The following is a 14632-nucleotide window of genomic DNA, read 5'->3' on the forward strand; positions in this document are numbered from 1 at the left end:
CTTACCAGTAGATCATATGTACCAATCAGGTACATATATAGAGAGAAGCACATGCACTGTAGCACCTGCTAGCAGTGGTAAAGTGCTCAGAGTACTAAGGCCAGAAAAAAAGAGTCATCAAAACATGGAGGCAAAAGGCAAAACGTCTGGGGAACACCACCCTAAGGATGTCAGACCTAAAAGCTCTCCTAAATATCAATTATTTTTTTTCTTTCTCTTCAATTTACTGTTTGATTGTGGGGGTGTAGCTGTGAATCGGACCTATGCCATTCACAGCAGGGACGTTTGGAATCCTAGTTTTAGGAAATATTAATAAGTATACATATTCTGAGGATGGTGTCAAATTTCTATGAACTGAAAGTGAAATAGTATAAGCTATGTTTAGAGTATATTGTATAGCGTAATTTATATGATGCAAACAATTATAATCTTATTTTTTAGGGCACCACTAAAGATGCTATGCGACAACATGAAGTATCAGATTGTGTCCAGAGCATTCTATGGATGTAAGTATTTTCTGTTCTTATTGCTGTTAAATGTAGTTTCGTTCAGCTTATATATGCACAAGTCTTATTTATTCTCTGCTTAACAAATAATATTATAGGTGCTGTGTTGCAGACTGGTATGATTGTGCCAGAGGAATGACAGGTTTTGGTGTTTGTGCCAAATCCATTTTTTTTACAGTTTAATACATAACGTGTAAGAACATGACATTGAGTTTCTCAAGCCAACAAGGATGCATATTTCAGTTGCTGATTGAGCACAAGGCTTTACTTAAGAGTTAAGGCAAGGCTGGTTATGAAAGGAAAAAATGGGAACCAGATTACTGCATTTGTGGTATATCAGAATTAACCGAATTGGCATCAGCGATGTATCATCTCTGCAGCGAAACCGTCGGTAGCCCCCCATTCAGGCCAAGGTCTATACTAGATATCTGTGAGATATGCGAGACACTGCCTGGGTACTTGAGAGTAAAACTGATTAGGCCCATGACGAACATAAACGTCTTTACCATAAAATAAGTGTTACAAAATACAGGATGCACGCAGGCATAACTTAGTGTTTATTTTAATCATATTGTGCATTAAGTGTCAGCAATGAACTTGACTTCTCCGGGCCTTCTGGCAAAATAATGCACGCAGAGTAGAGAATGTCAATAAAACCTAGCATTCAGCTGGCGGGTGCATTTAGGAAATGTTTTCGATGTTGTCTCTTGAATCTGCTAAGCACCGCAATGGTCTGGGTGGAACTAGCTAGATGATTCAGAGAGCTGGCCCTGCTCCTTCAAGGGTCTTTCCATGGAGCCTGTTACATCGCCACAGTGGCGTCACTAGGGTTGGTGTCACCCGGTGCGGATAACTAATGGTGTCACCCCCTCACGACTTACCGCATGGACCTCCTCCGCTCCGAGTCTGCGCAAGTATTTCAGCATCCAAATTGTCGAAGCATCCACAAGTTTCCTTCAAGCTACAAGCTTGTTCGGCTCCTGCTGGCTACGATACAGATACCAAAGCAGACAGGCCCTGACCGCCGGCCAGCTCCTCACACGGCATTGTGGTGCTGCTATTTCAATGGGGGTTTTGAGTTTGGCACACAGTTAGTGCCTGGACATCATGGTGGTGCCGCCTGGGATATGCAGTGACCTTCAGTACCAATTCCGACCCCCCCCCCCCCACGCCCTGCATTTAACCAAACCACCAGAGGTGAATGGTGATTTGTTCTGCCCTTTTTATTGTTTTCTAGTGGTGACATCTGAGGCTGGTATTGATAGTTACTTAACCAGCCCTACATTCCTGCTTACAGCATTCGCTTATTCGTCAATACATTGTGTCATCCAAAATTCACAAGTTTATTATATGATCAGCATTTTACAAAAGAAGCAATTAAATAGCAATAGAATAAAACACATACTTCCTATCACTTTTATGAAATGTGTAAGTAAAAAAGACTCGGTGTCAAGAAAGGAGATGCCCGTCCTCTTTCATAGCAACCAAGCTTATGTGACATTTTGATAATTTCATTATAATTATTAGTCACCCAGGCAGGCGTTTGCAGTAGTTTCAAGATTGTTTGCAGCAGTTTTAAGATTGTTTGCAGCAGTTTTAGAATCTTTACTTAGAGTTTCTCATTGCTCAAATAGGTCTAATTTCTGATATTTATACGTTTCCCTAGTCTTCATTGCTTGATTTTTTGCTCGCAAGAAAGTGTCACTCATAATCTTTGAAATGTCACTCATAATTATCCTGAAATTATGAAAATGTCACACATATCAATCTGAAACCTTGGCAGCTATGGGTGTAGACTGACAATGTCTTTCCTGTGATATTCCCCGGGTCTAAAAAATAACCCCGGGTGGGCAGGGTACACTGGGCCTGGGTATAAAGAGAGTTTCTGGCTCTGACTGTCCTCGGGCGGACGGGGGGCCTGGCCTCAGGGGCAGTCACGTCTTACCTGGGTTGTGAGGATGAGTGCTGGCACGCGCCCAGAAGGAATAGAAAGACAGACACAGCAACACACATATAATGTAGCGAACACCAGCTCTGAAATAAATCATGATTAGATCGCTCCTTACACGTCTCTTTAAAGCTCTCCTTTTTTATAGCACTAACTGTCTGACTTCTTGGCCGGCCTTGGGGACTGTCTGGGACTCGGAATAATGCGATTGCGATCTGATTGTGTGCCACTGCACTGCCACATTTCTAAGTTCATTCATATTTGATACATTTATCAATGATATGTCTTTCTCATTAGTATAGCGTCACATCTTCTTAGACACACCTAATGCCCTTTGACCAGCTTCGCACTATTAAAAACTGCCCAAAAATTGACAAGTTACATCTGCTGTCCTTTGAGGTAAACCAGCGGCATGGGAACCCCTCACATCCTCACTCTCGGGATTAGAACTGTAAAGCGCCTCACACTTGTGAGTGGCTAGAAATAAACAACGTGAGCTTTTCTCTGACTGATGAGAAGAAGCGATTCACAGCAAGGTGTTTGAGTACGTGTATGTTCGCACAGGCTGCCAACAAGTTTATCGGACTCGGAGACAGGTCGAGTGTAATAGTAAACGCTTGTGATGGCAAATGGTGCTTGCACACTGTACGGCATCAAGTACATTAAAAGAATGACAGACCACTGAAAAAAGTTTCAAATCTGTGTGCTTCAGAAAACGGATATCATGTAAACGACTAACAAAGCTAAATGCAAATAAAGATGGTGCCTAGTGGTTACATTTTTGCCTAGGGTACTAGTATGAACCTGGGGTCTTTCGATTCCAAATTAACCCTTCGACCACATTCTGAAATACTGGACAAACAAGTAAGTCTGTCTCACCTCGGCCTCCGGACCCAAGAACTGAAGTCAATCCCAAATTTGAAGGAGAGTCGAGAGACGACGGCGCTCGCGATATGAAAGGTGGAGTGACACATTAATTAATTAAATTCTAGCAGCGCAGCACACACTCCTCTGCGCTGCCGTCTCGTCTACTCCCACAGACGTGGTGCTGGCGCGCGACCACCGCGTCGCGTCAGAGGACGGAGCACAGCGCGCAGGGGCTGTCCCAGGGCCGTCATTGGTAGCCTAAAGATTGACGGCCCTGGGACCCACAAACTGGGTACGCCACCGCCGTGCATCCGCATCACACCATCATCACATCACGTCATCACCACTATAGGTGGTGCGTGCATGCGTGCGTGCGTGGTGCATGGCGACGTGCTGCAGTCCTAATATTTACATTTGTAAGCAGGTGCGCTTGCTTGCACTATAAATAAAAAGCAGCACTGGCAGCAGAAGAGCAGAGGTGGGGGTGAGGCTGAGGCTCAGGCTGCACTCCACTATGCAGTGCAGAGCGAGCCAGCCAGCGTAACCAGATTGGTGTCACCCCCATGATGGGGTGACACCCGGTGCGGTCCGCACCCCCCGCACCCCCCTAGTGACGCCACTGCATCGCCACTTGATGTTCACTGAAAAACTGCAATCTTCTGATGTGATTCATCAAAAAGAGCTAGAATCGAAAATGTTTAGAGTAATACCGGCTGGTGGTATGTCCAGCCAAAGAAGCTGACCGTGTCTCTGTGTGGCGCGGCATCTACCCATCTACCCATTTCATGGGGTCTAATCTCTATGCTCCCAACCTTCTCCATCTCTGGCCAACTACTTCCAGGTAGACAAGCACACCTTCTTTTAGGTCTCGTCTTAAGGTAGAAGACCTATTGTGGACAGACAATACCAATACTTACAGTGGGCTTTAAGTCAACCCATCATTTACGATTAGTTTACTTTATTGTTATTTACTTGCTTCTTTTTAATGGCTTTCATTATTTTTTTGTGTCTGTCCCTCCCCAGAGCACAGCTTCTTTACCATCCTTTTGACTGGATAAATCATTTTATTCCACTGCTTACATTCTGGGGACTAATTTTTCTTTTTCTCTGAGCAGTCCATGAGAGTGCTACTAGTGGTTCCTTGTGTGCTGCTTTCCCTGTTAAATCCCCCACACTCTCCATGTTGCTCTCCTTCTCACCTCATCTGTTCTTTATTTTCCACCCTTCACCGTCCCACGCCCCCACACTTTGGGCTCGATTCCGATCCGGTAAAAAAAATCCCCCGTACGATTCGTATTCGTAGCCGAATCCGTACGACTCGTGAACACACCGTACGACCCGGCGAGTACGATCCGGACCGGGTGATCAGGATGCTATTCGTACGGTCCACGTCAGGTAAGGGCGATTCGTACGGAAAAGCGCTCCATCACATACACACCGTACGCCGCGTACCCCCCATGATCGCCGGGGTACGCGCCGTACCCCTGCGATCATGTGGGGTACGTGCCGTACACCCAGCGTACATGGGGTGCGCACCGTACACCCACCGTACATGGGGTACGGTGCGTACCCCATGTACGCTGGGTGTACGGCACGTACCCCACATGATCGCAGGGGTACGGCGCGTACCCCGGCGATCATGTGGGGTACGTGCCGTACACCCAGCGTACATGGGGTGCGCACCGTACACCCACCGTACATGGGGTACGGTGCGTACCCCATGTACGCTGGGTGTACGGCACATACCCCACATGATCGCTGGGGTACGGCGCGTACCCCGGCGATCATGGGGGGTACGCGGCGTCCCGGGGGGGGGGGGGGGCGTTATGTACTTGTTTCGGCGCAAACTATGCGTTTACGGCTGTTTCCAGCTCCCGTAAAAAACAGGGTCGTACGTGGCGTACCCGACACGAATCGTACTTGCTGGGTCGTAAAAACCAGCCGCGAACCGTAGCAATTTCACGTACAGCGGGTTCCGAGTGAGACTCGTACGGAAATTTTAGTCGTACGGAGTCCTGTACGACTCGTACGGTCTTTGGCTCTTGGTACGGATCGTACTTCGTCGTACGTACGGGGACATGTACGGGTACGACTCGTACGGGAAAAATTGCTCCGTACGACGATTCGGAGCGCATTTTACCGGATCGGAATCGAGCCCTTTGTGTTGGCTTCACCTTCCTTCCACTAGCTCATGTGTTGCTTTCTGTCCTGCTCGGGTTTCTCACTTTTAGCATCTTTTTGCCCCAACTAGCTCCTTTTTTGCACTCCTCCACAGTTGCTCTCCCTCCTCTTCTTGATTTTTATTCTTTTACATTGCATCTTTGGAGGGCCTGATAGTTTCACCTTGATGCCAGACTGCTCATTCCTAGAAAAAATGTGCATTGGCTAGCTTATGATGTTAATATTTACCATTACAAGATAGGCACCCGGGAAGAACAGTAAATGAGAAAATAAAAACCAAAATGCCACTGCGTGATGCCACTTGCATGATGACACATGGTTGTATGTGTCTCATGGCGCTTACATGTGCTTGCATGGGGACCCTGGAAACTGCCATAGCATTGTGGCACGTGCGTAATTACACATATGCATGTGCATCACCACACTTTTTTTTAGCCTCTGCAATATCCATTATTTATGTTTTTTCCGATGCGGATCAGCATCACCGAAAATTCTTTGAACAAAGCAAATAGATCTCTATTAGCCAATCCAAAAGACGAAACCAAATTAATTGGGTTTTTTGCGGGCTCCTGTACAGAAATGTTTAGAAGGCCTCTTTCCCTCCCCCAGTCTATGCAGAAAATGTACTTACTAACAAAGGAGGACAACAACCAAGGGCACTTCCTCCACATTTCAATTACACGGTTTTCAATTGTAAGTTAGGCTCAGCTGTTTTTTTTACTTTTACTTCTTCAGCCTATTACATCTTGCAACCTCCTGTTAGTCAAAGGTAGCTAGGAGATTATTTAATTGTACTTGGGAGCACATAACTGCGAGTGTAGTTCGCTACTTTTCTAGTTGGCTAATTTCAAATGTCTGTTGTGTTTCTTTTGTGGTAAAAAGAACTGGAAAGTCCAATGCTAGCTTTCAAATAATCCCGTGTGCATGCCATGTTTAACAAGTTTATATGAAGTACTTCATGATCTGCCCATCAGTTTACTATACTTGTTACGAAGGCGAACGAACTGAACAGGGAATGGCGACAGATCCTTTTCAGTGTCAGTTGGTAAGTCATGGAACAGCCTCTCTTTTATCACTTCGAAAACAATTCAGTATGATGAAGTTCCAGAAAGTAAGAAAACTTTGCCCTTTTACACACTACGTTTTAGCAATTAAAATTAGTAAATTAGCTTGATGCCAGCCTGAGGTTATCATGTTATATTCTACCATGAATCAAAGTGTATGTGCGTTTAATAAATGTAAGTAAAATAATTTAACTTGGAAAAATAAAGTGAGCAAAAATAATGCATTTTGTGAGATAACGCGGATGTGTGAATGGGTACGCAAGTAGTTGTGTGAGTAGCCGAGTGGCTCTGTTCAGAAGCTGTATGGGTGAGTGGGTGTGTCAGTGGCTGTAGGGGTGAGTGAGTGGCTATGTGAGTGGCTGTATGGGTGAGTGACTATCTCTGTGAGTAGTTGTATGGGTAGGTGAGTGGCAGTATATATGAGTGAGTGAGTGTGTGAGTGGCTCTGTGGATGTATGAGAGGTTGTATGGGTGTGTGACTTGGTGTGTGAGTGGTTCTGTAAATGATGTCATCAGTGATGTCACTTACCATGTCATGAGTGATGTAATATATGTGAGGTAATAAACAGGTCATTGTGGGGGTGTATGTACTAGTTAGCTTAGGTAACTATAACAGCTGAATTTCAGAGGTTTTGAATGAGTGAAATCTGAGCCTAACTATAACGTCCCTGTAATCTCTGTTTTTTCCAGTGAATTTCGAAGGTTTTTGTAATTTTATTTCCTACCTTTATCGTTCCTGTAAACGTAAATTTCTTTCAGTTAAAAACATAGGTTTTTTAATGTTATTTTCTAATAATCGCATTTGTGTAAGCTTTGGATTTTAGTGAATTTTGAAGGTTTTTTAAATTGAATTTCCCAACTGTAAACTTTAACCTTTGTTAGTGGGTGTGTGATTGGCTGTATGATGTGTGATTGGGTGTGTGAGATGCTGTATGGGTCGGTGAGTGGGTATGTGAGTGGCTGTATGGATCTGTAAGTGGGTGAATAAGTGGCTGTATGGATGTGTGAAGGGGTGTGTGAGTAGTTTTCTGGATGTGTGGATGGGTCTGTGGCTGTGTGAGTGGGTGTTTGAGTGGCTCTGGGTGTGTGAAAGCTGTGTGGGTCTGTGAGCGGCTGTGTTAGTGGCTCTATTGGTGTGTGAGTCGGTGTGCGAGTGGCTATGTGGGTCAGTGAGTAGGTGTCTTGGTGGCTGTATGGGTGTGTGAGTGTGCCAGTAGCTCTGTCAGTGTCTGGGCCAGAACAGAACCTCACCTGCCCCTTTATTGAACAGGAGTCCACAGTTTTGCTATCTCGTTGGGCAATAGCTAGTGCATAATCTACTCTACTGCTGCATGATGGACTACAGCAAAATATCAGCAGTGCATGTCATTTTACAATGTGATTGTTCCTCAAGCGTCTTGATCCACAAATATGTGATAACATGAATTCTTGTCTAGAGAATCTAGTTTGGTAAGCTGACCATCAAGGTGGGAAAAGGCAGAAAGACCTTCACATACTACTAAGGAAAACAGGGCGTGGCCAAATGGGCGGCCTTTCCAGATGATTTGGGGCATTTCCTTACTCTCTGTAATTACAAGGGAGAAACCGGGACTTTGCTCCCAAGACCAGAAGGAAACCATTCATGACAGTCACTACAGATTAGATTGCACTCCAATAGATCAACAATGCATTCACCTCCATTAAGGATTTCAGATTGTTTTTCAATGTGGAATACGAGAGGGAACACACTTGCCTTTGCCAACCCAAGAAGCTAGTATCATTTGTGCTTTTCAGAAGTGGAGCTTTAACTGGGGTGCCTGCTGTGTTTATATTTATAAGTGCTTCCCGTTGAGGTTTAATTTCAGTAAAATGAGCATCAGGGCCAGAATGGAACCTCGTTTTTTCAAAGAAGTGTCAACAGTTTTGCAGAACAAGTCTACCCAACTTGTCCTGGAGGCGGTGGTCCCTGGTGCTTGTAAGACCACGAGGGCCCTCCTCATTTAAAAAAATAAAATAATTTGTATCCGTCTGCCATGGGGAGGTGGCGGTTCCCGGAGCCAGGATTGACCATGGGAAGGGGGGCCTCTAGCATCATCCTCCCCTTATTTAAAATATATATAGGTCCTAAAGACCAGGGGGGCATGTTTAAACAAGCACAGGAGATTGTGCATTTTTTTTTGTTTTTTAAATTTTTGCTGCAAATTCGTAAATCTCTCACAATTTTTGACACAAATATTCAAAAAAAGAAAATGCTTTTTGGCCAAGCAGGGTTTCAGGGTACCTACCCCAGCACCAGGCCTATGGGTTAAGGGTATTCTTTCCCTGCCCCATTTCTTTTTTTTTTTTTAACGTTTTTGTTTGGAAATTTGCTGAGTACGAGTCTCAAGATGGCTGCCTACAATTCCTGGTTGGAGTGTCGGCAACCAATCAGATCTCTGCACAAGATTGGGAGGATTTGCGCCTCTAGATATACAAATTTAGTTTTTCTTTAACATCTCCAAAACTACTGAATGGAATTACACCAAATACCATAATATTATCCAGTATTGGGTCTTTCATAGATTCACATGCTTGAATCATCCCCGCCGTTGAGGTGGAATTCTCACGGTAACTTTTATAATAGCAGTAATTAATCTTATCATAGGCAATAATGCATTGAACAGTCACTGCATTAGCCATCCATACCCTTTTGTAAAAAGAACCAAAGTTAAAGCACAATCAATCAGACATCAGCACCCTCTAGAACACTCCACAGAGAGGCAAGTCCCTCAGATTTTCGACTGCATGTCGTTGTGACAGGGAGTCTCCTGTAGCTCTACTTCTTGGGTATTGTGATTTAAAATGTCAGAATCTTCAAAGAAAGTACTCTACAGACCTTGTGGGTCACGTGGTGAGAAAAGACTGCATGCTGAAGATCCTCACAAGGATTGTATTTACTGCTTTTACCCTCTTCATGAGGTAAAAGACTGTAGAATTTGCAGAACTATTTCTACAAAGACCTTCAAAGATAGAGAAGTCAGACTGATTATTTGGTTGGAGAGACTAAACTCTAAATCTTCTGTGCTCTCTGATGTAGAAGCCAGTTTCAGTTCCCAGGCATCAGTTAAACTTAGAGGGCTAGATCTTTGGAATCGCCTGAAGGACATTAAAAAGCATCAAAAAAAGACCCATCCTGAGTCTGTACATGCTGTCTCAAAATAAGGGAAGCAGGCATACCCTTCTGAGGAAAAATCTGCCTTCACAAACTGCCAGTAAACATAACAAAAATTCAGTCAGAAGCCGTAAAGATGTCGTTGACGAAAAAGACCTTGTTGACGATAAAACCGCAGTTGGAATTTGTTTCCCAGCAGTATACGACAATGCTTACATCGTCTACGGAGGCTTCGACGACTAGGAATAAATCTAGGAGTAAATCGACGGATGTTTTGTTGCGGTCGACAGAACCTAATCCAACGTTGGTGCTAATCTCTTCAACTATGCGGCTAACGTCGACACCTCCACCTTCGACTGCACCTCCACCACCGACGGCTACTCCACCCCCGACGGAACTTTAATAGATAGCACCACCACCTTCAATGGCATCTAGTTTGTCAACAACAACTTCATCGACGGTAATGGCTCCGTCAACTGCACGAACGATGACAACATAGTCGCTGACCACTGACTTTTCTATGTTGACTGTTCCTGTAACAGCGTTGACAAAGATTTCGTTGACGCCTCAATCTAAGAGACCTTCTACCTTGCATATTACACCTATTATGTCATCAAGATTCTCGTTGACGATGCCGTTGTCAAGAGGTTTTTTCCCAGAAACGTTCTCATATTTCACCTTTACCTCCTAGTCAATTCTTAGAAGAGTCTAATGATAACAGAATGTTGAGTACGTCTCACAGTCCTTCACAACTTCATGTCAAGTTTCAGGAAGATGAGGATGAATATAATGGGCCACAGTATCACCAATCTATGGACAAATCACAATTTCTGATGCCACGGCAGCAACCAGTGATACAGCTTCCTGTTGCATTGGTGCAAGAATTGACAGCCATGTTGCATGACTTTTATACCCGTTTCCCTTCAGCAGTGGTATCAGTGCAAGTAACAAAATCTCCACCTCTTGCTGCGGATTCTCGGCCATCAGTAACGCCTCCTCCATAATCACAGGCTTCTATACCTGTACAGCAAGATCAGGTCCCACTGGATGATGATGTCGAAGAAGGTGAAATACAAAATGCTCCACCAGTTATTGATGAATGGGATGATTACTTAATTCTAACGCCTTATCCTACAGCTACTCAAGCTATTGACTCTCCACCTGAAGATATTGGTGGCTTACATGCTTTGATGGAAAGAGCGGCAAATTGTTTTCATTTGCCGATGCCTGTGAAACAGTCTGACAGTTTTTTGTATGATTTTAAGGATCAGTGCAAGAAATCGGTACGTGCAATTCCCATTATTCCCACACATTTGGGAGGGAGGGATCAAAATTGTGAAATTGCCATATCCAGTGCCGACAGGATTGATAAAAAATAAAAGGCCCCTGGTGATGCCCCAGCCTGCTTAGTGGGACATTCAAGGCCAGATTCCATATTTGCTCAGTGTGCGCAACTAAAATCCCCAAATCCTTCAGTACCTATTACTGCTCCTCCTAATTAAGATGGACGGTTCTTGGACAATATTGGTGAACTGTTTACCAGCATTGCAGGTGCAGTGTACACTGCCAATTCCCTAGCAATTCTAGGAAGATATGACCGCCTGATGTAGCATCATATCTTGAATATTTACCCGTCAATATAAAACAAGAGGCACGAAAAATTCTTCTTAAAGGTGAAAGATCAGCCTCTAAGATTGATATATTAATGGACATGGCTTCTCTTACTTTTAGACAGTTCGCTGGAGTTGCAGTTTGCCGTCGTCAGGGCTGGTTGAAATCTACCACGTGCCGTCCTGAGGTGCAGAGCTAGATTTTAGACATGCCGTTTGATGGTGATGCATTCTTTGAGAGGCACATTGAGGAGGCCTTGCAGGCTATCAAAACGGATACCGATACCTCTATGTCGTTAGAGATGCTCCAATATAGAAAAACATCTTCTTGCATAGCATGTGGGAGAGGATCTTATTCCTTTTGGGGAAATTATCAGAAATATCAGCGACAATCCTGCCAATCTTACCGCTATTGGTATCAACAGATGCAGTTATATCGAGTACCAACATCCGCTGCATATTCCAGGCAACAGCCCAGGAGGAAACAAGCTACCCAAATCTAGAGACAATACTAGAAAACAGTGACAACATCGTGGCACCTGCTATGACTCCATCTATGACCAAAATCAATCCATCAAATATTTCTCTGCATTACGATCAGTGGAGCCAAATTACAAAGGACAATTGGGTTTTGGACAATATAAAGTAAGGCCATACTTTAGAATTTGTAACAGTTCCACCTCCTCATCCACTCCAAAGATGGCTTCCATCTCATCTCCAATTGTTAAGAAAGGAAGCCTAAGTAATGTTTCAGAAAGGAGCCATAGAAAAGGTTCCTTGTTCTCAGAGGGAAAAGGTTTTTATTCCCTATTCTTTTTATTAAGGAAAAAGTCAGGGGAATGGAGACCCATTCTGGATCTCAAGTATCTGCTGAAAAAGTCTTTCAGCATGGCCACTCTCCAGTCAATACTCCAGCTTCTCAATCATGACGATTTTATGACAACTCTAGACTTACAAGTTGCATATTTCCATTATCCAATACATCCCAAACATGTAAAATGTATTTGTTTCACTGTAGCAGGTGATAAGGTCTTGACCTGCTGATTCGAATTCAAATTGTACTTAAACTGAACTCAAATCCTGGATACATTTAGACTAGTCTTGTCCCTTTTCTTATTTGATTATTTTTCGATTTGTTTATAACGATCCTCTTACATCATTTTAGTCCATTTTTTGCCAGTGTGTGTACTGACTTGGTTTTCAGTTTAGGGACGCACATCTGGAGGGCGGAAAGTCTTGACTGTTTGCTCCTTGTAAATTGTATTTTGCCTGATTTTAGAGCACTTAGATTTGAACTAACCAGTTTTAACCTGCGTTGTAGGGATCTTTGCTCATTTTTAGGTCTCGTGCAGCGAGAGACCTCTTGAGGGGGGTTTGAAAATGGACCTAGGAATCGCACATGCTTGTGCGTGTTCTTTTCCTTTTGGCCCACACTATAAGCCTTTGTGTGCATCTTTTTATCAAAGACAGCACGCAATTGGCCAAATGCGGGCGCATTACTCCGCCTATGGCCTATTGGTGTCTGTTACGAGCACCGGCCGTCATGTGGTTTCAATTATTGTGCCCAAACTCGGGCGCAAACTTGAAACCACATGTCTCGCTGTGGCGCACATGCGCACCACTCGTGGGCTTGTTCTTTTTTAGATCCATTTCAGAGGGAAGCAACTAAATGAAAGAACCGCTGATGTCTTGTTTTAACCTTCAAAGTACACATCCTGTTCATCTTCCTCTTTTACAAAGGGTGATATATATGGCCAAAGAATTTCCTCCTCTTTAATCCCAGACAATTACAATGGGCTGCTTGCGTTGAACGCTATATCCTGTACCGTTAACACCCAAAGGTGCCTTTCAAAACATCTTATGCACTGCAATCATATTTTACTCTGCGCTCCTTTATACATCAAAAATGTAGCCGACATTTCTACTGCATTCAGTACGATACCATTGTGGTACCGGATGAACAACAGAGAAAAATGCAACAAGGAGAAAATGGGAAAAATAAAGAAAAATAATACACACTTCAAAAGCGCTTACATGCTTTCTTTCTTTACTCTTGTGGGAGAGTGAGATAAAATCATTCTTTTGCTGACTGCCTACACAATGTTCTCTTGCCAACACTACTCTGCCATGGATCATGAACACTGGAGTAACCACAATTGATTCATATCCTACATGTCATGTCCACTGGTGTGTATGGCTTTTGCTTGAGTGCTCAACATTCTCACTATAATTAGTTCGACTGGAGCTGATTGGTCCCACACTAATTGGTATGTCATTGCATACTCCCAGTAATATAAGCGAACTGTGATAAGGAAATCACTATAAGGCGCGCAATTTCACATGAAACTGGTGGGTTTCTTCAAATGTTATTATCACAAATCCAAACTGAAACTTCTTTTAAAGCTTGAATCAGAATTTATTTCATTCCAATGTAGTGTTCATTTCAAGAATTCATTTTTCCACAAGGATCAAATATCATTCCATCTTCACATTACTCGTTACTTGCCCAATGCATTTCGGGTTAGTGGGAGTAACCCTTCGTCAGGGGCCTAAAAAATGAAAACATACAAGACCTTAACTTTGAGGAAGAAGAGCCATGGGGTCAAGATGACCAATCATATACATAACATGAATACTAAGGTTATACATAATAAAGCATACATACTGGGGTTATACATAATCAAGCGTTTGTCACAACAGGGTGTTGAGCATGTTATAAACGAGAACAAATCTAACCAGCTGGTATCGTACACAATAGCGGTAAAACTACAAACAAGTAACTGGCATACTGCCAGCAGTGTGTACACAGGTCGAAAATCCGGGCGCTAAAAATGATAAGGAAAGGAGTGAGAGCCTAAAGGGAAGGACCAACTTTGACCAGAACCGGAGAGCTTACCGCAATGGTAACGAGTCCTCGTCGCGCAGTTCCGAACGCGGAACCGATCCTAATGGATGGAGAGCCAATGGGAAGCCTAGTTATAGCTAAGTCCAAGGGTCATGTGATACGGGTCCCGAAAACAATAATCGGGATAAAAATATGCACCGCGATGTGGGAAGTAATCAAACCGGGTGAAAAGACACCCGAGAATAGAATAGAAAACTAATTATTACGGAGCTTGACAAAAATAAGAGTCTACGAAATGCGCTGAAAAGCGTGGCGATTAAGCGTGATGTGATAGGGCTGCTTGGGTCACGTGTTGCGCCATGAAATAGTAAACAAAGGCTCATCAATGTCAAAGCACGGAGGAACATCAATAAATAACCTACATTTCTGTGACAAAGCTATGCAAACGAACTCATGCATAATTAGGATATGGCAAACGTAA

At 43.6% G+C, this 14632-nt stretch overlaps 1 protein-coding gene across 1 annotated transcript in view; it reads left to right on the top strand.

The window, feature by feature from the left end:
- The window catches only part of LOC147665634 (small G protein signaling modulator 1-like), a 518897-nt gene that overhangs the window by 369263 nt on the left and 135002 nt on the right, over positions 1-14632 (top strand). Inside the window, exon 10 of the mRNA XM_086949626.1 lies at positions 442-506. Within this exon, the coding sequence (XP_086805752.1) occupies positions 442-506 (65 nt within the window). The remainder of the gene's footprint in view (positions 1-441; positions 507-14632) is intronic.

This window comes from Lissotriton vulgaris, unplaced genomic scaffold (assembly GCF_964263255.1).
Source record: "Lissotriton vulgaris unplaced genomic scaffold, aLisVul1.2 SCAFFOLD_1463, whole genome shotgun sequence".
In the NCBI taxonomy this organism is placed as follows: Eukaryota; Metazoa; Chordata; class Amphibia; order Caudata; family Salamandridae; genus Lissotriton; species Lissotriton vulgaris.